This window comes from Protopterus annectens, chromosome 1.part1 (genome assembly GCF_019279795.1).
Source record: "Protopterus annectens isolate FY-2018-M chromosome 1.part1, PAN1.0, whole genome shotgun sequence".
NCBI lineage: Eukaryota > Metazoa > Chordata > Ceratodontiformes > Protopteridae > Protopterus > Protopterus annectens.
The window spans coordinates 1,682,884,331-1,682,897,334 of record NC_056726.1 but is presented as its reverse complement, the minus strand read 5'-3'; the positions used below and the strand labels follow the sequence as shown (position 1 = coordinate 1,682,897,334).

Below are 13,004 nucleotides of genomic sequence, written 5' to 3'. Positions count from 1 at the left end.
TCAGCTCCATTCTCCACTTTTCTCTCCAGAGCCAGAGGAGAAGACCCGGTCACCTTCGAAGACGTCAAAGCAGCCTTCCCGGCCAGCCTCGGCAGCTTCTTCTAGATCAACGAGGAGCCTTTCAGACGCGGACATGGACCGGATGATGCGTCGCTTCCTCCAGGCCCAGATGCAGATGGGAGTGCTTTTGCCTCTTTCTTTGCCCCCATTACTCCTTCTCCGATCCATTATCGAGTTTTGGAGCCGTTGGATCCGGGTAATGTTGGAGCTGAGGAATCGGCGCTGATAGTAATCGCTACTTCAACGCCGGCTGTACCCTCGAGTTTGTCTGGTCCTTTTTCGGATCCGAGCTCTTGGGGCCATGATCTGAGCCTCGGATCCTGAGGGGTGAATGTGTCTTCGGCTCCAATGTGGTCGGAGCACACTTCTCTTTCGGGTCCGATCGCTTCGGCTCCAGCGCCGATCCACACGTCGGATCCGAGGGGGCTGCTCTCAGATCCTAGGGAGAGCGGTTCCGCCTTCGGCCTTCGACATCTTGGAGAGGGTCCTCCCAAGGGATTCGAGGCCCCAGGCTCATACTATGGATCCACCTGCCATTCCCTCACAGACAGGCCTGTCTTCCATCATCCGGCCCCAGGGACAGCCTGCGTCTATGTCCCAGATGATTCCCCTAGAGGAACAGGACCTGATTGGTGAGCCCTCCTCAGACAGCCCCCTCTGAAGAGGCTCCTCACAAATGAAAGTGTAAAAGGAGGCACTTGGACTCCCCCGAGTCTCTCACAGAAGACACTGACTTGGAGGAAGGGGAAGGTTCCCCCAGGTCACCCCCTGAAGATGGCTCCTTTGGAGACATCATGGAGATGCTGCGCATTACAGGGGGGGGGTCAGCCCAAAAACATTCCTCGGATGAGTCTGTGTTTCTGGAGGCATTTGACGCAGGCCCATCTACCTCTTGGGTGTCCCCTCTGGCTGACCCCCTGGTAGATCTTATAACTACCAGGGCATGGAAGGAGCCAGACACTGTAGAGCCGATTCCCCAGGAGACCATATAAAATCCTTAGTCCCCCGACAGACAGAACGGCATGGAGCAAAGGTTCCCCAGTAGATTCCATGGTGGTGGCGGCTGCCACCAGGAAGGAACTGGCTCAGGATAGTTCCTCGGTACATACTCCCTTTTTGTAAGGGAGCTGAACTACTTGGCACACGTGATTCGCCTTCAGCGGGATCTAATCAAAGAGTATGTTGGGTCACCCCTGGAGTCCATGTCGGCCGAGGCAAAAGAGCCTTCTCGGCACGAATGGCCACTCTAAAGTCGGTATCCAACACTTCTATGCAGCTTCTCTCCCAGCCACGAAGGGGGCGGCTAGAGCCAGCGGAGCAGGCATTGCCTTGCGGCATCATGCCTGGCTCTGTCTTTGCGATTTTGCGGAACCCTTCAAGGCATCCTTCGCGAATGCTCCCTTTGACGGTTCTACCTTGTTTGGCAAGACCATCCGCGATATGCTACTCCAGAGCGAGAAAGACGGGAAGACGTTGTCTGCCATCGGAATCCGCTTCTCGGCTCCTCAAAGGTCCTTTTCCAGGAACCAGAGAGGACAAAAGAAGATGTGGTTCTGGAAATCTCAACAATCCCGTTTTGCTCTGAACCCTTCATCCTTCAGAGGCAGGGGAGGACAAGGCAGACACCGGCCCAGAGGCAGAGGGAGGCCGAAGAATTTTGGGTTGAGGGAACCTTTTTCCGACCCACCCGCGCAGCAACCCTGAGGGGTTGCTCGACTGCTCCTCTCTGGAAGCAGTCGGGGGGCGTTTCTCGGAACACCTAGCACATTGGGAGTCCATCACTACAGATCGCTGGGTGCTCCGAATAATATCCAGAGGTTACTCTATTCCCTTCATGAACCCTCCCTCTCAGTTGGGGTGCCTCCCTGATGTCCCACCCAATCAGAGGGAGGCGGCAGCTTTAGAGATAAAAGAGCTGCTAAGAAAAAGAGCCCTCCAGCGTGTCCCCCCAGGCCAGTCCATTTCAGGCAATTACTCCAGGTTCTTTTTGGTGCCAAAAAAGACGGGAGACTTAAGGCCAATTCTTGACCTGTCTACATTGAACCTGTCCGTTGCCAAGGAGAAATTCCAGATGGTCACCATTCAATCTATTCTCCCCCTTCTGCAGGAGAACGACTGGATGTGCTCCATAGACCTCAAGGATGCGTACTATCACATTCTAATGAACAGGTGATCCAGGAGGTTTCTCCGCTTTCGGTTGGGGGCCAGTCATTATCAGTTCAAGGTCCTCCCTTTCCGCCTCACCACATCCCCCAGGGTGTTCACCAAGGTCATGGCAGTTGTAGCGGCCCACCTGAGGCTTCAGGGAATACAGGTCTTTCCTTACCTGGACGACTGGCTCCTCGCCGCTCCCACCAGGCATCTACTATGCTTGGCCAGGGATTATTTCCTACATTTGGCCCACCAGTTGGAGATCACTATAAATTACAAAAAATTGACCCTTCAGCCTGCTCAGGTCCTGGACTTCATAGGGGCCAGAGTAGACATGCTTCAGTCCAAGGCCTTCTTGACGTCGGACAGACTCTGCAACCTAACTCTCCATATCGTAGCCCTTCTACAGTCTCTGGCCCCACCAGCGGAATTAGTCCTGAGGGCTCTAGGGTCTATGGCGGCTATCAACCTTTCACCCCTAGCCCGCTTGAATATGAGGGTTCTTCAATGGACCTTGCAGGTCCAGTGGTCCATCCTATGACATCCGTTGTACTCCCCGATTCCCCTCAGCAGGGTTTGCAGGGAATCTCTGCTTTGGTGATTCCATTCCTGAGAGCTTCGGGAAGGGTGGCCCTTTTTGATGCCTCTACCCCAAGCCACGATGACCATGGACGCTTCTCACCTAGGGTGGGGGGGCATTGCATGGACAGAACCATCCAAGGCACGTGGACTCCAACAGAGACCATTCTGCATATCAATGTTCTGGAGATGAGGGCAGTGCTTCTAGCGTTGCAAGCTCTCCATGCCCTTCTTCCTCTAGGGACTATTGCAATTCAGACAGACAACATGTCAGTGGTAAACAGGGGGGAACCAAGTATTACTCCCTTTGCCAAGAGGCCATGAGAGTTTGGGAGTGGGCGATATCCACCAACCGTTTTCTGCTAGCAGCGCACATTCTGGGTCGGTCCAACATTTTAGCGGACAAGCTGAGTCGAACTATCCTCTCACCTTACGAGTGGTCGCTGAACCCCTTGGTAGCGAAACAGATCTTCCTCAAATGGGGTCAACCTTGCTGTGATGTTTGCATCAAAAAACACATACATACATTAACCAAAACCCTACTACTAACCCAAAATTAAAGCACCAAAACCCCACTTGTAACCCTACACTAAACCCCACATACACAACTATCTATGCACTACGCTTAACCCCTCCCTAACCCTAAGGTTCGTACCTACCGCACACTTACCCTACAGAACTATACCCACACAAAGTAAATATTCCACACACATACACTTAACAAAACCCTACACTAAACTTTACATACATTAACTATCTATGCACTTACCTTAACCCACACTCTAAGGTCCGTAACTATCGCACACTTACCTTACAGAGCTATACTGCAGACGGGCCAACTATGACAAGTCAACATTTCCGATTTCGCTATTTAGTGCATTCGCGTTTCTGTGTTTCGCTGTTGAAGTGTTGACAGATTCATATTCGATGGATTCTGCTTTTGTTTAATTAAAGTAAACCCATATATATATATATATATATATATATATATATATATATATATATATATATATATATCTATGTGTGTATATATATATATATATATATATATATATATATATATATATATATATAGATATATAGATATATATATATATATATATGTATATACACACACACACACACACACACACACACATGTATGTATGTGTGTGTGTGTGTGTGTGTGTGTGTGTGTGTGTATATATATATATATATATATATATATAGATAGATATATGTGTGTGTGTGTGTGTGGGTGTGTGTGTGTGTATATATATATATATATATATATATATATATATATATATATATATATATAGATATATGTGTGTGTGTGTGTGTGTGTGTGTGTGTATATATATATATATATATATATATATATATATATATGGTTTATAGGTTCATAGGTAGGTACTAGGCTATCGGCCCAAAGGCCTATGCAAGCCTAGCCAGCAAGGTTCCTTGGCTTAAGCCACCCAAGAAAGTTATTTTCCTGTGCCACTGTCAAGCAGAGACACAGAAGTGATCCCCGGGGTGTATTTCCTGTTTCCCATCCACTCATCAAGATTTTTCTTGAAGAGTGCTAATGAAGAACTTTGCTTGACATAGATGGGTAGCTTGTTCCAGAGTATAGGAAGTCTCTGGGACAGGAATCTATCCCTCCAGCATGTCCTGTTTATTGTGGTGACAAGGTGTAGGTTCCTAGAGCGTGTAGCTCTGAGGGATTGGAATTTCGTTAGGTGTAGCATGTCCAATAGCAATGGGTTTGACATAGCTTTATATGTTAGGCAGAGATCACCTTGGAATAGGCGATGTGCTACGGAGTAAAGCTGGAGTTTTTTGAGGCAGTCAGTGTAGGGCATTTGCTTGAGGCCAGTAATCCTCTTTGTGAGCTGCTGCAGGTGTTTTGTGAGGTATATTCCAAAAGGGGCATTGTACTCTATAATGGGTCTAATGAGTGACGAGTAGAGGGGAACAATGCCCTCTTTTTTCCTGGATGAGAACCCTTTTATAATGAAGTGTGCCACGTAGAAGGACTTCCTGACTACTGTGGTGATGTGACTATCAAAGGAGAGACTACTTTCCACCTGGGTCCCAAGGTCTCTTCTCACGCATTCAGTGTTAAGTAGATTGCTGCCTATGTTGTAGTTCATGGGTACAGAGTTTTTACCAAAGGGGATGACACTGCACTTTTTGACATTGAGCTTGAGGCCATGGCTCTGACACCAGGCATCTGTCTCAGTGATGCCCTTCTGTAGGATGTCTACATTATTTGGAGACTTGACTATGGCTCCTAGTTTGCAGTCATCTGCAAACTTCATTAGCCAGAGGCCTTTTGTGGTAGCCTATACTTCAGAGAAGTAGATACCAAACAGGAGAGGTCCCAGGACGGAACCCTGTGGTACTCCCCTTGTCACTGCTTTGAGGTCAGATTTGGAGTCTGCAACTTTTACAGTGTGGATTCTGTCAGTGAACCAGTTGGCAACCCATCTTGTGATGTAGGGATTTACACCTAGTTTAGTGAGTTTAGCTATAATTCCAGAATGGGGGATGGTGTCGAAAGCCTTGGCGAGGTCAAGATAGGCTGTGTGAACCACCTTACCCTCATCCACGGCTTTGGTGACTGCCTCAAAGAAATCATTCAGGTTCAGGAGGCATGATCTGCCTTTCACAAACCCGAACTGGGTGGGATCCATAGTTTGGAGGTTATCAATGTCTTTGTTTATGAGTTCCATGATGATACGTTCCATGGCCTTGCAGACCAGGTTCGTCAGGCTATTAGGTCGATAGTTCCCGGGATCAGTGCTGGCTCCCCCTTTGTGGAGTGGGATAACTGTTGCTGTGCGCCATTCAGTGGGCACAAAGCCTGATGCAAGGCCATTATTGAACATGGTGCTTAAGTGGGGAGCCAGTTTGTTCTGATGTTCATGTAAAACGCAGCCTGGGATGTTGTCCAGTCCCATGGATGCTGTGTTTTTGGCTTTAGAGAGTGCAGCTTTTACCTGCGTAGTTGTGATTACAGGGAACCTGCATTCTTCCTGTATAGATATGGGCCCTTTAGGGGGTGAGGGAGGGTAAAGTTAGCACTGAACCGATCTGCCAGGATGTTGGCAATATCAGTTGGTTCTGTAATTTTTGTGCCTTTGTGCTGTAACTCAGTGCAGATCTGGGTGTTGCCATCTAGATTCTTGACATAGCTATAGAATGCTTTGTGGTTGTCCTTGGATTTAGTGGCAATTTTGTTTTTGTAGCTAGCTTTGGAGGATCTTATAAGGGATCTCAGCTTCTTACTGAGGCTGACCAAGGAGCTCCTCCACTCATGGGAGTTTACTCTCTTTTGCAACAGTTTCTTCCTTCTGTTGTACAGTTTGTTTATGGCAGGGGACCACCAGATTGGCTTCCTTTTTTTGGAGGATAGCGTCTTGGTTCTGTTTGGGATAGCACGATCCTTGCACGCATGTAAGTGCTTATAGAGTGTATTTGTGTAGGATTCAGCAGTTGTAACTGTATTGTCCATCTGCATGGGTGTCATGAAGTTTACCACTTCTGTCTTAAGAAGCATGAAGTTGGCTTTGGATTAATTTTTTTACTGTGGTTTCCTTAATGGGGGTTGGGGGTGGGATGTGGATATCAAGGGTGATAAGCTTATGGTCAGATCGGACCAACGAGGAGGTGACTTCAGGTGTGGAACAACGATCACTCGTATTGGTAATGACTAGGTCTAGGATATTGTTGCCCCTGGTGGGGGTGTGGATAAGTTGATCTAGGGCATTGGAGTTTATGAATTCCAGAAAGCATTGAGCTAAGGAGTTGGTACACGAGTAGTTTTCCCAGTTAATAGTGGGGTAGTTGAAGTCGCCCATTATAAGGGTGTTTGGTTGAACCCTAATATTTTCCAGTACATCAAGAAAAGAGGAGTGGGAATCCTGGGGCATGGTGGGGGATCTGTAGCAAGCTACAATTTGAATTGCAGTTTTGCCCAGAGTTAGTTGCACTTGGATAACCTCAGATGCATTATGCTGAGCAACTAGCCTGGAGGTGTGGATATCCTTAATGAATATGGACATACCTCCGCCTTTGGTGTTTCGGTCCAGGTTACTTGGCCGAAAAGTGTGGTATGAGTTATAACCTGGTAGTGCAGGGGTGCTCTCTGGAGCCTTGAACCAGGTCTCAGTCACTGCACAGATATCGATGTTCTCCATTTTAAGGAGTGCCTCGAATGAGTGCATTTTGAGATTTAGACTTCTAGCATTGAGTAGCATTACCCTCAGTTTTTCCTTGCCTGTTCCTGTTATGGTGGTGAATTTGTTATTTGAATCCTGCTAAAAAAGGCATGATAGGGGCAGCAAGAGCCTTAGCCAGTATCCAGAATCCCAGGGGCGACCTGTGCAGGCCATCTGTGGCAAAGCATCGTGGTCTGCCGACCATGTCATCCCAAGCAGACAGATACTGGATCCCCTTAGAAAGGCACCAGAAGCTTAGCCAATTGTTGAAGTCAATAATTTTGTCCTTGTACTGCGGTATCATTCTGGGTGATGGCAGAATGCTACTCAGGGCTAGGGTCATACCTGTCTGGGCTGCAAGATCGGAATCTTGAACTTCAGCAGCTCTAGACAGAAGTGTCGAAACTGCACTTGCATGAAAGTGCAGAATCCTGAATGCAGAAATTCTGAATGTGGAAATGTCGAATCCACAGTTGTGGAGTCGCGTACATGACATGGGATTCCCTGTGATCATGATATGCGCTGTGGTATGTGGATATAGCCAGAGATTCAGGTAAGTGATGTTTTATTAGGGATTTTGGATAGGGTTTTAGTGTATGTGAATATGTTTGGAGTTCTGAGGTGTGGGTTAGGGTAGGTAGGTGAGATTGTGAGTGTGTAAGTGTTGAGAGTGGTGGTATTTGTACGTATGTGATGTATGTTTGTGCAAGGAAAGTGCAAAATGTGTCGTGGTGGTTTTTGTGTGTGTGTTTTTAGTGCAACCTTGGCGTTAGTATATATAAGTAGCGGGGGTGTGGGGGCACAGGTGTGTTTGTTTTGTTGTGTTTGTGTGTGTTTTGTTGGTTTGTAGTGTAGGGAGGAGGGTGTATGTGTGCTTGTTTGTGTGTGGAGTGTGTATGTGGGCAGTCATGATTTTTAATTTCGAACTTTTGGGGTTTCAGGATTTTCAGTCTTCAGCTTTACAGTCTCAGGATGCTGAATTTCGATATTTCAGTATTTCACAATTGTAAAGTGAAACCGTATATGTATATATATATATATATATATATATATATATATGGTTTCCTATGAAACCGTCGAAGTAACATTACATCGACTCTCGGAACATCGAGACTACTACATCGAAAGCTGAAATCAGCGAAAACGAAAACCGTCGAGTTAGAGAACATCGAGTTTACGGAACATGTATTACCATGACACATAAATAGGCATGTTTCCTTTTCAGTTTCGATATGTTGGAACTCAACGGTTTTCGTTTTCGCTGATTTCAGCTTTCGATGTAGTAGTCTCGATGTTCCGAGAGTCGATGTAATGTTACTTCGACGGTTTCATAGGAAACCATATATATATATATATATATATATATATATATATATACACACACACACACACACACACACACGTGCGTGTATGTGTGTGTGTGTGTGTGTGTGTGTGTGTGTGTGTGTGTGTGTGTGTATAGATTATATATATGTATATATATATATATTGGGTGGAGCAGTAGTGCAGCGGTAAGCATAGTCACCTCACAGCAAGAGGTTCTCCTGTTCATTTCTCAGCTGGGGTGCCTTCTGTTTGTAGTCTGCATGTCCTCCCTGCATTCATGTGTGTTTCCGCTGGACGCTCTGGTTTCCTCCCACATTCCAAAGACATGCATCTGGAGCATTTTTCCTCAGACCTCTGCTGAAAATGGGCTTTGTCCCTGTCACACTTTCCCAGTAAACAAATGTAAAATAAAATAAATAAATATGTGTGTGTGTGTGTGTGTGTGTGTGTGTGTGTGTGTGTGTGTGTGTGTGTGTGTGTGTGTGTGTGTGTGTGTGTGTGTGTGTGTGTGTATATATATATATATATATATATATATATATATATATGTGTGTGTGTATATAAAATTAGCATGTGTCCATGTTATCTCATAACCTACAAACACAGCACTTGTACAGAAACCTACAAATATGACAGTTTTGATTTTGGGATAAATTCCTGTCAAGAGCATGTGTACAGCAAGACTGAGAAAACACTGAATTTTAAAGAACTCTCCCATCTCAGAAGGAAGGGAAGATAGTAAGGTGACTAGGGTGGTCAGATGTTTGTTAATGCACAGAATATGTCATGTCAGTATATATAAGATATTGATATGTACATACCCCAAACAAGAAAATCTAAAAAATATTGGACACCCTGGGAAGCCAAAGTAAAGGTACACTGACCTATCATCTTGGAAAGACCCATTCTCCAGTTTAAAGGTAAAAATATCTGAGTACTATTTATGATGCAAAAAGATAGCCTTAAGACATAGGACTGTTATTAGGTTAGCACTGGTAAGCCATTAGAGTTTATGTAATTGAACTTAACCAGACAGCACTTAAAGGCATTTGGGAAATTATTTTAGGCTCCCCAGTGTTCTAGACCACATGCAAAGTAACTGCAAATTAACTAGTTGCTATGATGGGTCACAAGGTTTAGACCAGCCAGACGTAAGACATATCAGGGGCAGACAAATGATTTTTATTAAAAAATAGTGAAATCTATCTGTAAAAAAATATTTAACTCTTAAAAATGTGGGTTTTAATTTTAGAAATAATAGATTAGAGAGTGTGATAAGCTTATATACTTTTTTTTATAACAACAATTTTTGCAGTTTATCCTAATATGGCTTTTACTACATGCACCCAGGGTTAAGTGCTGGAACATCTCCTAAAAGGCTTTGGCTAACTAAGTTTGCAGATGATGAGCAGTCATTGATTACCCAAATGACTAGCCATCCTACGGTATGGTTTGTCTCAAATAAATAAATTGTGCCAACATTTTCACTGAAATTAAATGTCAAAAATGCATTGTTGTTTCTTTTGGGAAGTCATCAACCCTGTGGAAGTACCATATTGAGAATTTACCCCTAAGAGTTGACACAGTTGTTTGGGATTTGGGTATTTATGTAGACAGTGACCTAACTTTGGACTAACAGTGTCCACCGTCTTAAGAAGGTCCTTCTGTATTGCACAGCTTATAAACAATGGGATTGTATCTAGCTAGATCCGGGGATGTAATTGTCCCCCTTTACTCAGCCCTTTTTAGTCCAATCATTGTGTATAATATCCCATTTACTCTCTATACTCCCAATACTCTCTAGCCTTATTTCTCCATACAAAAACCTGAAACAACTTTGCTCTGCTAACAAACTCCTGATTAATATTAGCAAACCTCACAATCATGCAGGTGACTGTTTATTCTCCAACTCTGTTGGAAAAACATGGAATAAACTACCCTCTGATATCACTTCTTTAACCTCTTTCCAACTTTTTAAAAATCAACTAAAAATTCATCAATAAACACTGGCTTTGCTCCTGCACTAATCCAGACTAATGCTCACTCAAAAAAAAAAAAAAAAAATTCTCGTATCTTATTTTATCTTTTTAAATCATCTGTTTAAATTGCTATGTTTCTCATGTAACATTTTTATGCCTTTTGTGAACTTGTACAACTTATGGAGCTTTTCTCCCCGGGCCTCTACTGAAAATGGACATATATCCAGTTGGACTAGCCCGGTCAACAAATGTAAAATAAAAATAAAAAAAATAAATAAAAATTTGGCATGTATCCATCCAGACACATGCAACAACTGAAAAGCCCTCAGAAATACCTTACTAAAAGGATACACGACCTGACAATATGCCCTACATGGACTGACTCAGTGCTCTGTCACTATACTCATTATCCTACAATCTGCTAAGAGGTGAACTGTGTCTAGCATACTGACCCAATCTTGATGGACCTACATCACATTAGTAAGTCATACAGCATCAGAAATACTTGATCTAGGAATCTAAAACTCTTCTGCAACATAAACAGAATGGTTTGCAGGGACATGTGTATCTTGTAGATGATACCACTGCTCTGGAACACACTTCCTATCCATTTAAAACAAAGCTAATCCCTATCTATATTCAAGCACAACATGGATTTATTGATGAGTAATAGAATATTTACCTCAGGATTGCCCCCTGTACCACTAATGGACAAGTGCAACTCCTAAATGTTTTATCCTATGTATGGGTCCCCTCAAACTATCTATGGTATGATCCTGTTATTCTCGCAAGGGCTAATATATAATTATCAACCATGGGATGGGTAAGGCCAGTCTAACACCAAACAGCATGGGTTAACTTAAACACCAAAAGGGAAATTGGATGCTTATGAACCTTTGAGAATTTTATGAGTTCTGCTCCATATTAAGGCACAAATTTGGATACTCTGCCACAGAAAAAAACTTTTCAGTAATATAATTAATTCATCAAGGACACCTTGCATGCACCTAGAAAAATTACTCTATTGACTGTTGCATTGGATTTTATCAGCTGTATGATTTTACAGATGACTGATAGACTTAATGCTTTGCATCATGTCCCTTAATATATTTTCTTCTACTTATATACTAGGTCCTCGGATATCCATGGAGCAGTTCCTGAATAAACTTCCAAAAGCTGTGATCAGAGGAGGAAAAGTAATTGATATACGAGGAGCTATTAAAGGCAGTCTTCAGGTAATGCTGATGATGAGATATGTGGTACTGTTTGTGGCTCAGATTTGCAAGTCACTCAGTGCAAAGCATGAAAATCTCACTGAAAGGTATAATTATTCTTAACTGTACGATGTGGTAATTCAGGGTAATAATAAGTAGTCAAGGAAAAGATGGGCTAATACCTTCCTAGTTGGAAAGGTATCATACAGCGATGCTTTTCAGATTTTTAAGCTTGGATCTGTATACTTCATGATTCCTGGCTGTAAATAATGATACTTAATCCCCAAAATGTTAAGATTTAGCACGTATGTGTGTGTGTGTGTGTGTGTGTGTGTGTGTGTGTGTGTGTGTGTGTGTGTGTGAATATATATTTTTTTGCTACTCATGAAGTTTAGAGTTTGCTTCTGTGAGGTGAAGAGGTCAGACAAAATTCCTTTGTTTCTATTCCTTCTTCTGAGTTTATATGCTGCTCTTAATTTCCTGTCAGATCTTTAGGGCTGGCAAGAGGTTATGCCTGCTAAGTGGTTTAGGCTTCTCCTTCTGGTTCTGTTGGTACTATAAACTGTTAGTACTAACAGAACAAAAAGGGGAATACACAAATATATGATAGGGAAATCCTGCATTATCTGTTCCTAGTCATGGATTATTTCCAAAATTAACCTCTACAGTTTTCATTAGATCCTTATCGTCTTTATATTTCTGCTGTTCTGAGTTAGTTCAGAAGTTTCCTTCCCTGCCATCATCCTTCTCAGTATTGGGTTTTCTCCCAAGCCCTTTCTCCACCAGATAACAAGGCAAAACAGTAGTAGCTTAGCCAATGCCCCCATTAAACAATTAAAGAGATGCATCACTGACACATCAAGCTTCACTGAGCAACAAGTTGCTTCCTGTAATAAATATATTTTGGAGGATGGTGACAGGCCTCAATGGCCACCCAAAATAAGCCACTCCAAAATGTCTGCTGACTGGAAAATGTCAGCTTTACTTACATCATACTCTAATTGAAATAAAAATTATTTAATACTGTAGAGATCTCTTCTGCCTTAAAGAAGCTCCACATTAGCCACTAGAGCTACTATAACCTGGTTTTATGCAGTGGAAAAAGGATGTGGCCATGCATTCTGAAAATCAGTGGGGAAATCTTTTTTTATCTGATGTCAATTTTCATTCATTCCTCAACTAATGGGATCAGATCCAATCCTTGGATCCATCTCTGTCATTATACTAGCTCGTGGTCTTCAGCAAACTTGGAAGCTCATTCCCTACCCGTAATGCACCACCCATAACATCTTTCAGACCTCCTTTGCCACTTTTTTTTACCAAAGTTGGTATTTTTCTTTTCTTCAAGATTATTGTAGTTCTTCAGTACCATTGGTATTTAGCTTTTCCTCCTTTAAAAAAAAAAACTTAGTTTAGTACTTCTGGTATTACAATACATTTTTCCTTCAAAATGTCTGAAAAAGGTCCTACAGGATTTAAAAAGTGTGATA

At 43.2% G+C, this 13,004-nt stretch overlaps 1 protein-coding gene across 1 annotated transcript in view; it reads left to right on the top strand.

Annotated features, from left to right (window-relative positions):
* Positions 1-13,004, top strand: part of UBXN11 (UBX domain protein 11) — a 1,449,120-nt gene that overhangs the window by 1,284,973 nt on the left and 151,143 nt on the right. The window contains exon 11 of the mRNA XM_044083944.1: positions 11,432-11,535. Within this exon, the coding sequence (XP_043939879.1) occupies positions 11,432-11,535 (104 nt within the window). The remainder of the gene's footprint in view (positions 1-11,431; positions 11,536-13,004) is intronic.